General features: G+C 41.3%; 1 protein-coding gene across 1 annotated transcript in view; it reads right to left on the bottom strand.

Moving 5' to 3' along the window:
* Positions 1–829: 829 nt before the first annotated feature.
* Positions 830–18121, bottom strand: part of nbr1b (NBR1 autophagy cargo receptor b) — a 90066-nt gene continuing 72774 nt past the window's right edge. The window contains exons 18-23 of the mRNA XM_061905980.1: positions 15630–15822; positions 13316–13561; positions 13069–13154; positions 12908–12986; positions 7654–7747; positions 830–3065 (exon numbers count right to left, since the gene is read on the bottom strand). Of these exons, the coding sequence (XP_061761964.1) occupies positions 2892–3065; positions 7654–7747; positions 12908–12986; positions 13069–13154; positions 13316–13561; positions 15630–15822 (872 nt within the window). The 3' untranslated portion in view covers positions 830–2891. The remainder of the gene's footprint in view (positions 3066–7653; positions 7748–12907; positions 12987–13068; positions 13155–13315; positions 13562–15629; positions 15823–18121) is intronic.

The following is an 18121-nucleotide window of genomic DNA, read 5'->3' as shown; positions in this document are numbered from 1 at the left end:
GTTTTTCTTCAGCCTCGCTCCCCAGTGATGTTAGTCCCACCTCCAGTGACTTTTCTTTTTGCCCCACTCACCATGTCTTTTTCTTTTCACTCATCCCTGGATACTGTAATTTTTGTAGCCCTCCTTATTCTTCCAAGGGAATGTTTAGCTCCTATATGCGGATGGAGGAATTTACCCGTCGCCTTACCGCCCGCCTCCCACCCTTAGGGACTGTTCCTCAGAGTGCAGGAAGGGTCTGGCATCCGCTGTCAGAGGGGATGGTACTGATGGCTAGGCAGGCGGGGTAGCATAGCTGCGGCCAGCAAGGCCGCTCGCTACCACCGGTATTTCTTTTTGCCTGGCCGCACCCGCCAACCAAACTACCAGCACACGCTCCAGAATTGGTCCCCGACCCAGCACATGTTCCAGAACTGGTCCCTGACTCTGCACCCAGGCTGGTCCCTGTAACAGCAAAAACACCCAGGCTGGTCCCTGTACCAGCATCAACACCCAGGCTGAACCCCGAGTCAGCATCAGCTCCCAGGACGGCCCCTGAGTCAGCACCAGATCCCAGGCTGGCCCCCGAGTCAGCATCAGCTTCCAGGCTGGTCCCCGAGCTAGCACCCGCTCCGAGGCTGGCCCCCGAGCTAGCACCGGCTCCTGCACCACGGCTGGCCTCTGCCTCAGCACAAATGGTCACTACTAACAGTCACTAAAATAGTCTCTTCTATTAGTCACTATTATTAGTCCCTACTAAATGGCACTACTAATAGTCAATATTATTAGTCACAACTAAGAGTCACAGTGAGTAAATCATTGACAACAAGCAGTAAAGGACAAAAACACTACGTATAGTCAGTAGTATTTTATTAGGAGTGTGCCATTCATTCCATTTGTTATCATTCAGTGTAATAACTCTTTATTGTGATTAGTAATAACTATTTATTGTGATTACTAATAACTCTATTGTGATTAGTAATAACTTTTTATTGTGATTACTAATAACTCATTATTATGATTACTTACTAGGATTATTTGTCAGCATCATTAAATAAAGTCAATAAATATTAGACAGAACACAACACGTTCCCCACAACATAAAGTAATACATATTACATACAGTGTAATACTACATATTACATACAGTGTAATACTATATATTACATACAGTGTAATACTACATATGTATGTAATACTAACATATTACATACAGTGTAATACTACATACAGTATTACATACAGTGTAATACTACATACAGTATTACATACAGTGTAATACATATTACATATAGTGTAATACATAAAGTGCTTTTACAAATAAGACTTCTTTGTACCAAAATGATTGTGTTGTTTCCACAGACGTCACTACCAGAATGTTTACTACAAAACAAATCAGAAATAATAAACACTTTCAAATCAAATTCATCAGCAATAAGTTCATTGAAGTAAAGTCATTTTTTTGTGTACAATGAATACACCTAGTGTGTGTATCTGTGTGTGTGCGAGTCTGTGTGTCTTTCTGAAGTAAGTGGAGTGAAGAAAAAAAGAAGTAAAAAAAAATAAAAAAAAGTACTTCAGGGAAGCGTTTCAAGACAAGAGGCACTGAAAAGTGCTTGGACCCCTGCTGAGACACCCATGTAACGTATTGGTGTTTAGATGACCCCTGCTAAGACCCCCATGATAACGTATTGGTGCTTGGACCCCTGCTGAGACCCCCATGATAAAGTATTGGTGCTTGGACCCCTCCTGAAACCCCCATGATAACGTATTGGCCTTGCTTCACTTTCCCCACATTTTCACATATATGTCCAAAAAGGAACACATTCATTTTTGTCCTCAAAATTCTACACACGATACCCCATCATGACAATGTGAAAAGGTTTTTTTTATTGCAAATGTAAATAAACAAGTAAGAAATTACATTAATATTCACAGCCTGGCCCTTGAAGCTGAAAATGTGCAACAGGTCCTCATTGAGATGTTCTTACAGCGTCAGTGGAGTCAACTTGTGCTAAATTCTGTTGGTCGGACACAGCTGTCTATATTTAAGGTCCCATGCAGAGCACAAACCAAAAAGAAGGTCAAAGGAACGGGCTGTAGACCTCAGGTACAGATCTGCGGCCTTGAAGATCCCAATGAGCACAGCGATCTCCGTCATCCAAAAATGGAAGAAGTTTGGAACCACCAGGACTCTTCCTAGAGCTGAGTGATCAGGGGAGGAGGACCCTAGTCAGGGAGGTGACCAAGACCATGGTCACTCTGTCAGAGCAACAGCTTTCCTCTGTGGAGAGAGGAGAACCTTCCAAAAGGAAAATCCACCAATCACGCCCAGACGGAAGACATTTCTTGGTCAAAAGTTTGCACCTGAAAGACTCTCAGACCAGGAGGAACTAAATCCTCTGGTCTGTTGAGACACAGATTGAAGTCTTTGGCGTGGATGTTTGGAGGAAACCAGATCCAATACCATCTCTACAGTCAAGCATGCTGGTGGCAGGCAGCATCATGCTCTGGGGTTGCTTTTCAGAGCCTGGAACTGTTAGAGTACTCAGGATGGAGGGAAAGACGAATGCAGCAATGTACAGAGACATCCTACATGAAAACCAAAACTTAATCCAACCTGATGGATTTTGAGAGGTGCTGCAAAGAGGAAAGAGAGAAAATGCCCAAAGATAGGTGTGCCAAGGTTTTTCAAAAAGACTTGCCGCCAAAGGTGCATTGACTAAGTACTGAGCAGAAGATCTGAACACATGTCCTTTTTGAGTTTTTCTACATTTGCAACAATTAAAACAACTTTTCACATGGTCATTACCAGGACAAAAACCAAAGTCTTCCATTTTGGAATAAGGTTGTGACTACACCTGCGTCACACCTGTGTCACACCTGCGTCAGACCTGTGTCACACCTGTGTGGTGTCAGTAAGGTGTGGAGTAGCAGTCACTGTCAGTCAACTGCACCAGCTCGTTGACCACGTCCAACAGGTGGTACTGGTGTTGGTGCAGCAGGCGCTGGTTCAGGGGCCGGTCCCCAAAGCCCATCTCCAGCAGCACGGCCATCATGGTGTCCTGGGTCCACTGGTCCACTGGGGGCTGACAACACTTTAGTAGGTACTCAAGAACATATTTCACTTGTACTTTAGTAGGTACTCAAGAACATACTTCGCTTGTACTTTAGTAGGTACTCAAGAACATACTTCACTTGTACTTTAGTAGGTACTCAAGAACATACTTCACTTGTACTTTAGTAGGTACTCAAGAACATACTTTGCTTGTACCTTAGTAGGTACTCAAGAACATACTTCAGTTGTACTTTAGTAGGTACTCAAGAACATACTTCACTTGTACTTTAGTAGGTACTCACGTACATACTTCACTTGTACTTGGACTCTTTAGTAGGTACTCAGGAACATACTTCACTTGTACTTCAGTAGGTACTCAAGAACATACTTCACTTGTACTTCGACACTTTAGTAGGTACTTAAGAACAAACTTCACTTGTACTTAGACACTTTAGTAGGTACTCAAGAACATACTTCACTTGTACTTCAGTATGTACTCAAGATCATACTTCACTTGTACTTTAGTTGGTACTCAAGAACATACTACACTTGTACTTTAGTAGGTACTCACGTACATACTTCACTTGTACTTGGACTCTTTAGTAGGTACTCAGTAACATACTTCACTTGTACTTAAGGAGGTACTCAAGAACATACTTCACTTGTACTTCGACACTTTAGTAGGTACTCAAGAACAAAATTCACTTGTACTTAGACACTTTAGTAGGTACTCAAGAACATACTTCACTTGTACTTCAGTAGGTACTCAAGAACATTCTTCACTTGTACTTGGACACTTTAGTAGGTACTTAAGAACAAACTTCACTTGTACTTAGACACTTTAGTAGGTACTCAAGAACATACTTCACTTGTACTTCAGTATGTACTCAAGATCATACTTCACTTGTACTTTAGTAGGTACTCAAGAACATACTTAATTTGTACTTTAGTAGGTACTCAATAACATACTTCACTTGTGCTTGGGCTCTTTAGCAGGTACTCAGGAACATACTTTACTTGCACTTGGACACTTTAGTAGGTACTTAATAACATACTTTACTTGTACTTGGATATTTCAGTAGGTACTCAAGAACGTACTTCACTTGTACTTCCGTAGGTACTAAAGAACATACTTCACTTGTACTTGGACACTTTAGTAGGTACTCATGAACGTACTTCAATTGTGCTTCAGTAGGTACTCAAGAACATACTTCACTTGTACTTGGACACTTTAGTAGGTACTCAAGAACGTACTTCACTTGTACTTCGGTAGGTACATAAGAACATACTTCACTTGTACTTTAGTAGGTATTCAAGAACATACTTCACTTTTACTTTAGTAGGTACTCAAGAACATACAGTACTTCACTTCACTTCACGTGTAGCCAGTTGGTTCTACATGTTGTATTGTATGCGACATAAACAGTCATCATTTCCTGCAGAATTGATAGTAGGAGACACGTCACATTGTTGAAAACATGCGTGTGTAGTAGTGTGGTCCGGTATACTCTACTAGTAGCGGTATCCTATACTGAAGCCGGTATGTTATACTAGTACTGGTATCCTATACTAGTACCGGTATACTATAGTAGTAGCGGTATCTTATAATAGTAGCGGTATCCTATTCTAGTAGGGGTATCCTATACTCGTAGTGGTATCCCATAATACAAACACCGTTTCCGTATGAGTTGGGAATTTGGGTTGGATGTAAATATAAACGGAATACAATGATTTGCAAATCATTTTTAACCCATATTCAGTTGAATATGCTACAAAGACAACATATTTGATGTTCAAACGGATAAAATAATCATTAACTTTAGAATTTGATGCCAGCAACACGTGACAAAGAAGTTGGGAAAGGTGGCAATACATAGTGATAAAGTTGAGGAATCCTCATCAAAAACTTATTTGGAACATCCCACAGATGTGCAGGCTAATTGGGAACAGGTGGGTGCCAAGATTGGGAATAAAAACAGCTTCCCAAAAAATGCTCAGTCTTTCACAAGAAAAGATGGGGCGAGGTACACCCCTTTGTCCACAACTGCTTGAGCAAGTAGTCAAACAGTTTAAGAACAACGTTTCTCAAAGTGCAATTGCAAGAAATTTAGGGATTTCAACATCTACGGTCCATAATATCATCAAAGGGTTCAGAGAATCTGGAGAAATCACTCCACGTAAGCGGCATGGCCGGAAACCAACATTGAATGACCGTGACCGTCGTTCCATCAGATGGTACTGTATGAAAAACCGACATCAATCTCTAAAGGATATCACCACATGGGCTCAGGAACACTTCAGAAAACCACTGTCACTAAATACAGTTGGTCGCTACATCTGTAAGTGCAAGTTAAAGCTCTACAATGCAAAGCGAAAGCCATTCATCAACAACATCCAGAAACGCCGCCGGCTTTTCTGGGCCCGAGGTCATCTAAGATGGACTGATGCAAAGTGGAAAAGTGTTCTGTGGTCTGACGAGTCCACATTTGAAATTGTTTTTTGAATAATTCGACATCGTGTCATCCGGACCAAAGGAGAAGCAAACCATCCAGACTGTTATCGACGCAAAGTTCAAAAGCCAGCATCTGTGATGGTATGGGTGTGCATTAGTTCCCAAGGCATGGGTAACTTACACATCTGTGAAGGCACCATTAATGCTGAAAGGTACATACAGGTTTTGGATATGCCAACTAAGCCCCTGCTTATTTCAGCAAGACAATGCCAAGCCACATTCAGCACGTGTTACAACAGCGTGGCTTTGTATAAAAAGAGTGCGGGTACTTTCCTGGCCCGCCTGCAGTCTAGACCTGTCTCCTATTGAAAATGTGTGGTGCATTATGAAGCATAAAATATGACAGCGGAGACCCCGGACTGTTGAACGACTAAAGCTCTACATAAAACAAGAATGGGAAAGAATTCCACATTCAAAGCTTCAACAATTATTTTCCTTAGTTCCCAAACGTTTATTGAGTGTTGTTAAAAAAAAGGTGATATAACAGAGTGGTGAACATGCCCTTTCCAAACTACTTTGGCACGTGTTGCAGCCATGAAATTCTAAGTTAATTATTATTTGCAAAAAAAAATAAAGTTTATGAGTTTGAACATCAAATATCTTGTCTATGTATTGCATTCAACTGAATATGGGTTGAAAATGATTTGCAAATCATTGTATTTTGTTTTTATTTACATTTAACACAATTTCTCAACTCAGATGGAAACAGGGTTTATAGTACTGGTATACTATACTAGTAGAGGTATCATATACTAGTACCAGTTTACTATACTAGTAGTGGTATCCTATACTAGTACCAGTATCCTATACTAGTACCGGTATACTCTACTAGTACCGGAATACTATAATAGTACCAGTATCCTATACTAGTACTGGTATTCTATACTAATAGCTGCATCCGATACTAGTAGTGGTAAAATATACTTGCAGCAGTATCCCATACTAGTACCAGTATACTATACTAGTAGCAGTTTCCTTCACTAGTAGGGAGGGGTATTCTATACTAGTAGTAGTTTCCTATACTCGTACTGGTTTACCATACTAGTAGAGTTACACTATACTAGTAGCGTTACACTATACTAGTAGCGTTACACTATACTAGTAGCGGTATCCTATACTAGTAAGGGTATACCGTACCACCCTAATGTGTAGTGGTTGTTGGTTTGATACCCACCTGAAAGTATGAAGTGATTAAGTGGTGTCTTGCCCAGTGTAAGTATAAAGTACCTGAGTGGGGCCTTGTCCAGTTAAAGAATGAAGTACCGGAGTCGGGCATTGTCCAGTGAAAGTGTGAAAGTACCTGAGTGGGGCCTTGTCCAGTTAAGGTATCAAGTACCTGGGTGGGGCCTTGTCCAGTTAAGGTATTAAGTACCTGAGTGGGGCTTTGTCCAGTGAAAGTGTGAAAATACCTGAGTGGGGCCTTGTCCAGTTAAGGTATTAAGTACCTGAGTGGGGCTTTGTCCAGTGAAAGTGTGAAAATACCTGAGTGGGGCCTTGTCCAGTGAAAGTGTGAAAATACCTGAGTGGGGCCTTGTCCAGTTAAGGTATTAAGTACCTGAGTGGGGCTTTGTCCAGTGAAAGTGTGAAAATACCTGAGTGGGGCTTTGTCCAGTGAAAGTGTGAAAATACCTGAGTGGGGCCTTGTCCAGTTAAGGTATTAAGTACCTGAGTGGGGCTTTGTCCAGTGAAAGTGTGAAAATACCTGAGTGGGGCTTTGTCCAGTGAAAGTGTGAAAATACCTGAGTGGGGCCTTGTCCAGTTAAGGTATTAAGTACCTGAGTGGGGCTTTGTCCAGTGAAAGTGTGAAAATACCTGAGTGGGGCCTTGTCCAGTTAAGGTATTAAGTACCTGAGTGGGGCTTTGTCCAGTGAAAGTGTGAAAATACCTGAGTGGGGCCTTGTCCAGTGAAAGTGTTAAAGTACCTGAGTGGGGCCTTGTCCAGTGAACGTGTGAAAGTAACTAAATCGGACCCTATCCAGTGAAAGCGTGAAAGTACCTGAGTGGGGCCCTGTCCAGTGAAAGTGTGAAAGTACCTGAGCGGGGCCTTGTCCAATGAAAGTGTGAAAGTACCTGAGTGGGGCCTTGTCAAGTAAAAGTGTGAAAGTACCTGAGTGGGGCCTTGTCCAGTGAATAGAGCTTTGTAGGCGGAGGCGGCGACCGACAGAGCTCCTTTGACCAGGTCACTGGTCACACCTGCATGCCTGAACAGAGGTGACAAGAGAGCTCTCACCTGTGTGCTTCAGAGGACATTCTTCTTTTCATTTTAGACAATATTGTGGAGCACAAGTACTTTCATATTTCATCCTCTCCAAGTCTCCTTTTTCATGACTTGATACTTCACTATCAGTAACTTAGTTCATGGAGCTGCCTGACCATTATCTACATTATCTAGCATTTTCTTCTACTTGTCTAGGTCTGGATTCCAAAGTCCAGACATCCCATTCCCCGGACACCTTTTTCTGTAGCTCCCAGGCCAAAGGTCCACAACGGGCATGAACATGTCACCTGGGAAACGTCCAGAAGGCATCAGGGTTTCCAAATCCATCCAAACCGGCAGAGAGGATCAGTCAGTGCCCAAAGCTGGTGAACATAGGTGAGGAACGTACTGCAGAAGGACCAGTAAGTGGAGAGCTTTGTCTACTGGATCAGTACAGTTCTGCTGCAGACACTAGCCTTCCCTCACCCAGGAACAAGATCCCCAGACATTTGTACTCCTAGACCTAGTTTTGCTGTCCACATTTAATGACATTATTCCACAGTACAGGTTGTGTTATTTTTTTACTGTTTGATACAGCACAAGATATCCCATATTAAGAAAATAACATAACCTGAGTGTGTTGCTGGCAGACCTTTATCTGGAGCAGTATGAGTCGGGGCACAAGGTAGTCTGCAACATTGCAAACCTTCATCTGGAACAGTATCAGTCGGAACACAAAATAGTCCAGGACATTGCAAACTTTCATCTGGAACAGTATCAGTCAGGGCACAAGATAGTCCAGAACATTGCAAACCTTCATCTGGAACAGTATCAGTCAGGACACAATATAGTCCAGAACATTTCAAACATTCACCTGGAACAGGATCAGTCAAGACACACGATAGTCCACAACATTGCAAACTTTTATCTGGAACAGTATCAGTCAGGACACAATATAGTCCAAATCATTGCAAACTTTCATCTGGAAAAGTATTAGTCAGGGCACAAGATAGTCCAGGAAACATTGCAAACCTTCATCTGGAACATTATCAGTCAGGACACAATATAGTCCAGAACATTTCAAACCTTCACCTGGAACAGGATCAGTCAAGACACATGATAGTCCACAACATTGCAAACCTCCTTCTAGAACTGTATCAGTCAGGACATAATATCGTACAGAACATTGCAAACTTTCATCTGGAACAGTATCAGTCAGTACACAGGATACTTCAGACATTGCAAACCTTGATCTGGAACAAGGTCAGTCGGGACAAAAGATAGTCCACAACAGTAACAACCTTCATCTGGAACAGTATCAGTCAGGACACGAGATAATCCAGAGCATTTCAAAACTTCATCTGGAACAGTGTCAGTTGGGACACAAGATAGTCCAGGACATTGCAACCTTCATCTGGAACAGTATCAGTAAGGACACAAGATAGTCCAGACATTGCAAACCTTCATCTGAAACAGTATCAGTTGGGACACAAGATAGTCCAGAACATTGCAAACCTTAATCTGGAACAGTATCAGTCGGGACACAAGATAGTCCACAACAGTAATAACCTTCATCTGAAACAGTATTAAACAGGACGCAAAATAGTCCACAACATTGCAAACCTTCATCTGGAACGGTATCAGTCAGGACACAAGATAGTCCAGACATTGCAAACCTTCATCTGGCACAGGATCAGTCGGGACAAAAGATATTCCAGAACATTGCAAACCTTCAACTGAAACAGTACCAGTCAGGACACAAGATAGTCCCAAACAATAACGGCCTTCATCTGGAACAGTATCAGTCAGGACACAAGATATACCACAACATAGCAAACCTTCATCTGGAACAGTATCAGTCCAGACACAAGATAGTCCAGAACATTGCAAACCTTTATCTGGAACAGTATCACTCGAACTAGGGCTAGGCGATATATCGATACATACGATATATCGCGGGTTTGTCTCTGTGCGATATAGTAAATGACTGTATCGTAATAATCGAATATACGTTCACACGCAGGACTTTTAGCTGCAGGCGTACACTTGAGCCTCTCCTCGCTCTTTCCTGTCTCTCCTTCTCGCAGACAAGCAGGCTTACATACGTCACATTCACGCCCTCGCAGGGCAGAGAGGTAAAAAAAAAACGGGCAGAGAGGTAGCGACATGGCTAACGTTAGCTGCTAACGTAGCCGTACGAGAGAAAGATGGTGCCGATCTGGTAACAAATGAAGGAAGACTTAATTCCCAATAACAACAGCAGGGTTTCCATCGTCTGGCAGTGGTTCGGCTTCAAGTGGGAATATGTCGAACAGACAACCGTAATTTGTCAAGTGTGGGGGGGAAAAGCGTTGCTATAAAAAGTAGCATTACTGCTAATATGTAGCATCATTTGTAAAGTCACTCGCTAGAGAATGAAGAGAATTTCATAACCTTAGTAACTTACCACATAGTGAAGGACGAATACTATTTCATTTCCTATTATGCAGCTCATTTTTATTTGACACTTAAAATGTCTCTGACAAGCTTGCAATTTATGTTTTGGAAATTACTTGAATGTTTGTGCCATTGCTTAATAACTTTAATAAATACACTTTTGGTCAATTGACTTAGTTGTGATTTCCCTCTCTGCATGAACGTTTAAAAGTAGCATGTATTAATGCAGTATGAAGAAGAATGTTTTAATGCAGACACATAGAATCATCATACTGCTGTGATTATATGCATCAAGTGTTCATTCAAGGCCAAGGCAAAATATCGTAATATATATAGTATATCGCGATATGGCCTAAAAATATCGCGATATTAAAAAAAGGCAATATTGCCCAGCCCTAACTCGAACACAAAATAGTCCAGCGCATTGCAAACCTTCATCTGGAACAGTATCAGTCAGCACACAAAATAGTCCACAACATTGCAAACCTTCATCTGGAACAATATCAGTCGGGACACAAGATAGTCCAGACTGTGGTTCTCAAATGGGGGTACGCGTAGCCTTGTGGGTATGCCAAGGGGTACGTGATATTTTTCAAAAATATTCTAAAATATTTTATTCAAAAATCCTTCATAAATATATTTATTGAATAATACTTCAACGAAATATGAATGTAAGTTAATAAACTGTGAAAAAAAATGCAACAATGCAATATTCAGTGTTGACAGCTGGATTTTTTGTGGACATGTTCCATAAATATTGATGTTAAAGATTTCTTTTTTTGTGAAGAAATGTTTATAATTAAGTTCATGAATCCAGATGGATCGCTATTATAATCCCCAAAGAGGGCACTTTAAGTTGATGATTACTTCTATGTGTAGAAATCTTTATTCATAATTGAATCACTTGTTTATTCTTCAACACGTTTTTAGTTATTTTTATATCTTTTTTCAAAATAGATCACTAGAAATGAGCAATATTTTGCACTGTTATGCAATTTAATAAATCAGAAACTGATGACATAGTGCTGTATTTTACTTCTTTGTCTCGTTTTTTAAACCAAAAATGCTTTGCTCTGGTTAAGGGGTACTTGAATTAAAAAAAATGTTCACAGGGGGTACATAACTGAAAAAAGGTTGAGAACCACTGGTCCAGAGCATTGCAAACCTTCATCTGGAACAGTATCAGTCGGGACAAAAGATAGTCCAGAACATTGCACACCTTCATCTGGAACAGTATCAGTCAGCACACAAGATAGTCCACAACATTGCAAACATATCAGTCGGAACACAAGATAGTCCACAACATTGCAAATCTTCACCTGGAACAGTATCAGTCAGGACACAAGATAGTCCACAACATTGCAAACCTTCATCTGAAACAGTATCAGTTGGGACACAAGATAGTCCAAAACATTGCAAACCTTCACCTGGAACAGTATCAGTCGGGAAACAAGTTAGTCCAGAACATTGCAAACCTTCATCTGGAACAGGATCAGTCAGGACAAAAGATAGTCCAGAACATTGCAAACCTTCATCTGGAACAGTATCAGTCAGGACACAAGATAGTCCATAACAATAACGGCCTGCATCTGGAACAGTATCAGTCAGAACAAAAGATAGACCACATCATAGAAAACCTTCATCTAGAATAGTATGAGTCGGGACACAAGATAGTCCAGAACATTGCAAAACTTCATCTGAAACAGTATCAGTTGGGAAACCAGATAATCCAGAACGTTGCAAACCTTCATCTGCAACAGTATTAGTCGGGACACAAGATAGTCCTTAACATTGCAAACCTTCATCTGGAACAGTATCAGTCGGGACGAAAGATAGTCCAGAACATTGCAAACCTACATCTGGAACAGTATCATTTCAAACTCCTTCCATCAACCTACCAAGCCTTTTGAATGAGCTCTGTGACATTCAAAGCTTTGTTTCCATGATTCTCCATCCAACAATTCCTTTAAACAAACTTTATCCCCAGTCTTTCTTTGCTCTGGAGCTGCATCCCCCCAGATACCTTCTTGTTATCATGTTGTCAGCGTCATGTTGGTAGCGTCAATCCAAGACCATTTCTTGATGCTGTCTGCTATTGAATGTCAGCATAGCCACTGGAGACCTAATATGTGTGCCAATATTACAGCGGTCATTATGTACCACAGAGCTCGGCTTGTAAATTGTAAGGAGACAGAGGCTAGTAAATAGTCATAGGTAAATAGTCATAGGTCAGCCGGCAAAGCAATATTTTATCCATGCTTAAAGGAGATAAGTGCCCCCTCGTGTACGGGAGGCATACGGCGTATGACCAATAGACTATACTAGTAGGGAGGGGTATTCTATACTAGTAATATTATCCTATAATAGTACTGGTATACCATACTAGTACCGGTATCCTATGCTAGTCGCAGATTACTATACTAGTAGCGGCATCCTATACTACTAAGGGTATACTAAAAGACCCTAGTGTGCATCCCCCCAGATACCTTCTTGGTAGCATCATGTTGTTAGCGTCATGTTGGTAGCGTCAATCCATGACCATTTCTTGATGCTGTTTGCTATTGAATGTCAACATACTGTATGTGTGCCAATATTACAGCGGACATTATGTACCACAGAGCTTGGCTGGTAAATTGTAAGGAGAAAGAGGCTAGTAAATAGTCATAGGTCAGCCGGCAAAGCAATATATTTATCCGTTCTAAAAGTGAAAGGAGTGTTTCTTTCCAACCTGGGGTCCTCAGTGGTGTCTTCATCAGAGTCTGCTGTGGCTTGAGAAACATCCGACTCTTTTTTTTCCACACTAAATACTGTAAGAAAAAACCCAGATCAAATGAATTAGAATTCAAGGATACAACTTCATACTACAGATACATGAAACATAATACTTACTATCATGAGTTTGATAAAGTTCACACTCCTCTGTTTCTTCCTCAGCTGCACCTTCTTCTCCTGCTGCTTTTCCAAAACCGTCTGGGCTGTGGACACCAGGCAAGATAGTTTAACCTTCATGCATTCCGAGCAGAATATCTGGCAAACAATTAAATATTAACAATCGTAGCAGTATTCTTCTGACTGACAATTCATACTATAAAGTATTCTTATGGAAGTATTCTTCTTCATGACCAATCCTGCTGACCTCGGTGTAAGAACGGCTGTAGGCGGCATCAGCACCTCAGGTGTCAGCGGCTCATCATCAAGTGTCTGAGATGTGCAAAGCATGTCGTTAGCACTGCTTTTGCCCAACGTCTCCGAATCCATCTCTGGAACTGTGGACTCATGCGCATCTTCTTCCTGGGGGTTGCTCCCCGCAAGTTCTGAGGTCTGGGCTTCTGGCTCTTGAGGGTTGCTGGCTGGGATCTCCCCAGGTTGTGAGAGAGCAGAGCTGTAACAAGATGACCAACATTAACAATTAAGTTCCACCAGGTGTCCATTAATCAGTGCAAAACACATATAGTAATGGTCTACACCGGAGTACACATTTGGGCTGTAAAACTACATGCATTTGTAGTACACACTTACCTTGCCCATATCAAAAAAATCAAACCAAACAAGTTACGAAGCATCTCAGAAGTTAAGAGAGCCTAAAAAGGTGAGGTTCTGCATTGGTGATGACCCAATACCAATGGTGTCGCAGCAACCTGTCAAAAGCCTGGTTAGATGGTACAACGCAAGCCTCAGGAACAAGGACCAGGACCTCACTAACAGTCTGTAAGATAAATCGGAGACACATCTGATTGGAAGACATAGACCTTACTGAAGCTGGGCTCGCTACCCATGACAGCAGTCTCCAACCTTTTATAGGGAGCTGTAAGTGCATCCCATCAGTGTTCCTGTTCTGTTACGCTCTACGATGTTCGTCTAATCTTGGACAGGTTTGTGCTGAACGTGATATTTTTTTGGACTTGTGCAGATCCTTCCTTCCGGTCTCAGAGACTAAAAAAGGTAAAGAAACGAAAATACTCCTAGAGCATGCAGGGGTGCAAGATGGCTCAACGATTGACAACACAGCTACAGACCAAGGAACGGATATGAGCATGAGCACGGCAAACGAAACAACAAGCTGAGCATTTATGGTCACACTTATGGCAAAGATAACCCCATTCAGGGAACTGAAAATGCACTGAGGAAAGAGAGGCTGCCTAAGAGAGTAGAGACAAGGGCCTCACATTGACCAGTGCTTCTCACAAAGCAACCAGTCAAATCAGTCAATTGAAGCACAGCGACGAACGAATACAAAAGTTGACAGAACATCAGCACCCCAGTCACTGCAAAGAATAACGCAAGAAAGTAAGGCCAGTTGACGTAAGGCTTCTACTTCACAGAGGTGGAAAATGGTGGTGGAGGAAGTGCAGGAGAAGATGCACTAAGGCTGTCTCTCTTGCTAAGCAACAACAACAGATGAGGTGGGAAGGCTTGGAGAGGACAGACCTCACTTGAAAGCAGCTCTGGGAAATGGTTTTATCAAATACATTTTTAGAGCTACACATGAAGTGCTCCCGTGGACCCATGGTGTGGACCTCACCTGCAGCCTCTGCCCAAACCCAGCGACTCTCCAACACATATCGACAGGTGTAAGACAAGCCTCTGTTAAACCCGGAGGCCCAATCAGGTCCTCAAGAGGCTGGCAGGAGCCCTCGAGAGCAAAATAAATACTATTAACTCAATGCCTGGAGCGCAACTAATTGCACCCGAGTGCCAACATTCATCTGAAAGGGGAAGCAAAAATCCCAACCATTCTCCTACCAAACCTGAAGCTCGACAATTTACCGTGGAACGGGATTGGGAAATGCTAGTTAATATTGGCCAGTAACAAATTTTCCCACCTGAGATTACAACCACCACGCTCAGGCCAGACGTAGTACTACGGTCCCCTAACTGAAGACGTTCAACGTCGTAGAGCTCACAGTTCCATGGGAGGACTCAACCCATGAGGTCTGTGAATGCCAGAAACTACACTACACAGACCTGGCAGCAGAGAGGAAAGAAGGCCAAGGTCTATCCAGCTGAAGCGGAATGCAGAGGTTTTGTGGCTTCTTCAACCATCAGGCTGTTGAAAGACCTTGGCATCCATGGAGAGTCTCTGCATCAAACAGAGCAGCTTCTGAAGCTGCTGAAAGTATCAGCCAGTCGCATAAGGTCAAGTGCACAGATCATTGTTCAGCTCACAAAACAGCAACAAGACCTGCTCATTGAAACAAGACCCGCTCATTGACCCCAAACCTTCTGCCCACTGGCCCCACCCCGGCATGGGACACAGAGTCAGGCTTGATCACCCTGGAGCTGACTACCTTTGATGAGGGTGTCTAAAACCCCCAGTGATAAAGGTAAACTAAGAATGTGTCCCCAAATGTACATGCTTCCCATGGCCGACACCAAATTCCCCAGCCACCTCAACATCAAGGCCAACACCAACAGTTTTGCATCATGACCTTGGTTTTAGGAACCTGTACCTGTACATGGACTCCCCTAGTGGCCGGCTGGTGTCAAAGCAGTCAGGAAGAATGATGATGTAATCCTCAGAGGAGGTGGAAGATGAGCGACTCCTCCTTCCTTCCTCTTTTCCCCTGCCTTTGTTGATGTCTATTTCTTTCTCATTTTGCCTTCCTGTGGGCGGCACACTGCATGTCGGACCCTCGCCTTCAGCTGCGTTCAACACAGGAAACAAATTTATACGCATGGTTTTAGCTTGCTCGACCATTTGAATATGCGCATGTGAAGAGTGTTCACTTTGGACTCGTTTGTCTCACAGTCATGTTTTATTCACCGTTCTAAAAACAAGCCTTCGTCTAGGCAGCTACAACAATGTGAGCAGATCTCAGTATTCTAGGACAAAGTATAAAAATTGAGGCACAAATTTCACTTTTCCACCAATGCATTAAATGCTTCATATTCAATTTTCAAAGGACATAGATTCATTTATCGAGGCGATCATTTTGCTACCTATTTTGTCACTTTGGATCGACAGTAACTACAGTAGTTTGTCACTTTGGATCGACTTTAACTACAGTAACTTGTCACTGTGGATCGACTGTACTAACAATATTCTGTCACTAGATTGACTAACTCCAGTATTTTGTCACTGGATTGACTGAAACGACAGTATTCAGTCACTTTGGATGGACTGTAACTACAGTAATTTGTCACTTAGGAATGGACTGTAACTACAGTATTTTGTAACTTTGGATCGACAGTATTCAGTTAATTTGGATCGACTGTAATTACAGTATTTTGTCACTGTAGATTGACTGTAACCACAGTATATTGTTGCTTTGGATAGACTGTAATTACAGTAGTTTGTCACTGGATCGACTGTAACTACAGTATTCTATCTGTCACTGTAGATTGGCTGTAACAACAGTATTATGTTACTTTGGATCGACTGTAACAACAGTATTATGTTACTTTGGATCGACTATAACTACAGCATTTTGTCACTGTGGATCGACTGTAACTATATTATTTGGACACTGGATCGACTGTAACTAAAATATTCCATCACTTTGGATAGACTCTAACTACAGTATTCTGTCATTTTGGATCGACTGTAACTACAGTATTCTGTTGCTGTAGCTTGACTGTAACAACAGTATTCTGTCACTTTGGATCGAATGCAACTACAGTATTCTGTCACTTTAAATCCACTGTAACTACAGTATTTAGACATTATGAATTGACTGTAATTAGAGGATTTGGTCATTTTGGATTTACTGTAATTACAGTATTCAGTCACTGTAGATTGACTGTAACTATAGTATTTGGTCACTCTGGATCAACTATAACTATAGTATTCGGTCACTTTGGATCGAATGTAACTACAGTATTCTGTCACTTTGGATTGACTGTAACTACAGTATTCCGTCACTTTGGATCAACTGTACCTGCAGTATTTTGTCACTTTGGATCGACTGTAACTGCAGTATTTTGTCACTTTGGATCGACTGTAACTACAGTATCTGGTTACTTTGGATCGACTGCACCTACAATATTCGATCACTGTAGATTGACTGCAACTACAGTATTCTGTCACTTTGGATAGACTGTAACTACAGTATTTTGTAACTTTGGATCGATAGTATTCTGTTACTTTGGATCGACTGTAACTACAGTATTTTGTAACTTTGGATCGACAGTTTTCTGTTACTTTGGACTGACTGTAACTACAGTATTCTGTCACTGTAGATTGACTGTAACTAGAGTATTCTGTCACTTTGGATCGACTGTAACTACAATATTCTGACACTATAGATTGACTGTAACTACTGTAACCTGTTACTTTGGATTGACTGTAACTACAGTATTTGGTCATTGTAGATCGACTGTAACTACAGTATTCTGTCATTTTGGATCGACTGTAACTACAGTATTTTTCCACTTTTGGATCGACAGTATTCTGTCACTTTGGATCGAGTGTAACTACAGTATTCTGTCACTGTAAATCCACTGTAACTACAGTATTTAGACACTGTGAATCGATGGTAACTACAGTATTTGGTCACTTTGGATTGACTGCCATTACAGTACTCAGACACTGTAGATCGACTGTAACTACAGTATTCTGTCACTTTGGATCGACTGTAAATACAGTATTCTGTCACTTTGGATCACTATATATCTAACAAAGACAAATCATTATTTCTTCCACATTTTCCAGAACAAAAATTTCAAAAGAAATTCAAAAGACTTTGAAATAAAATTTAAATTTGATTCTGCAGATTTTCTAGATTTGCCAGAATATTTTGTTGGAATTTTAATCATAATAAGTTTGAAGTAATATTTCACAAATATTCTTTGTCAAAAAAACAGAAGCTAAAATGAAGATAAAAAATTAAAATGTATTTATGATTCTGTACAATAAAAAAATATTACTTAAACATTTAATAAAATTTTCAGGAAAGAAGAGGAAGGACTTTAAAAGGTAAAAAGGTATGTGTGTGTAAAAATC

Source organism: Nerophis ophidion, linkage group LG07, assembly GCF_033978795.1.
Source record: "Nerophis ophidion isolate RoL-2023_Sa linkage group LG07, RoL_Noph_v1.0, whole genome shotgun sequence".
Lineage (NCBI taxonomy): Eukaryota > Metazoa > Chordata > Actinopteri > Syngnathiformes > Syngnathidae > Nerophis > Nerophis ophidion.
This window is presented reverse-complemented; position numbering and strand designations above follow the sequence as displayed.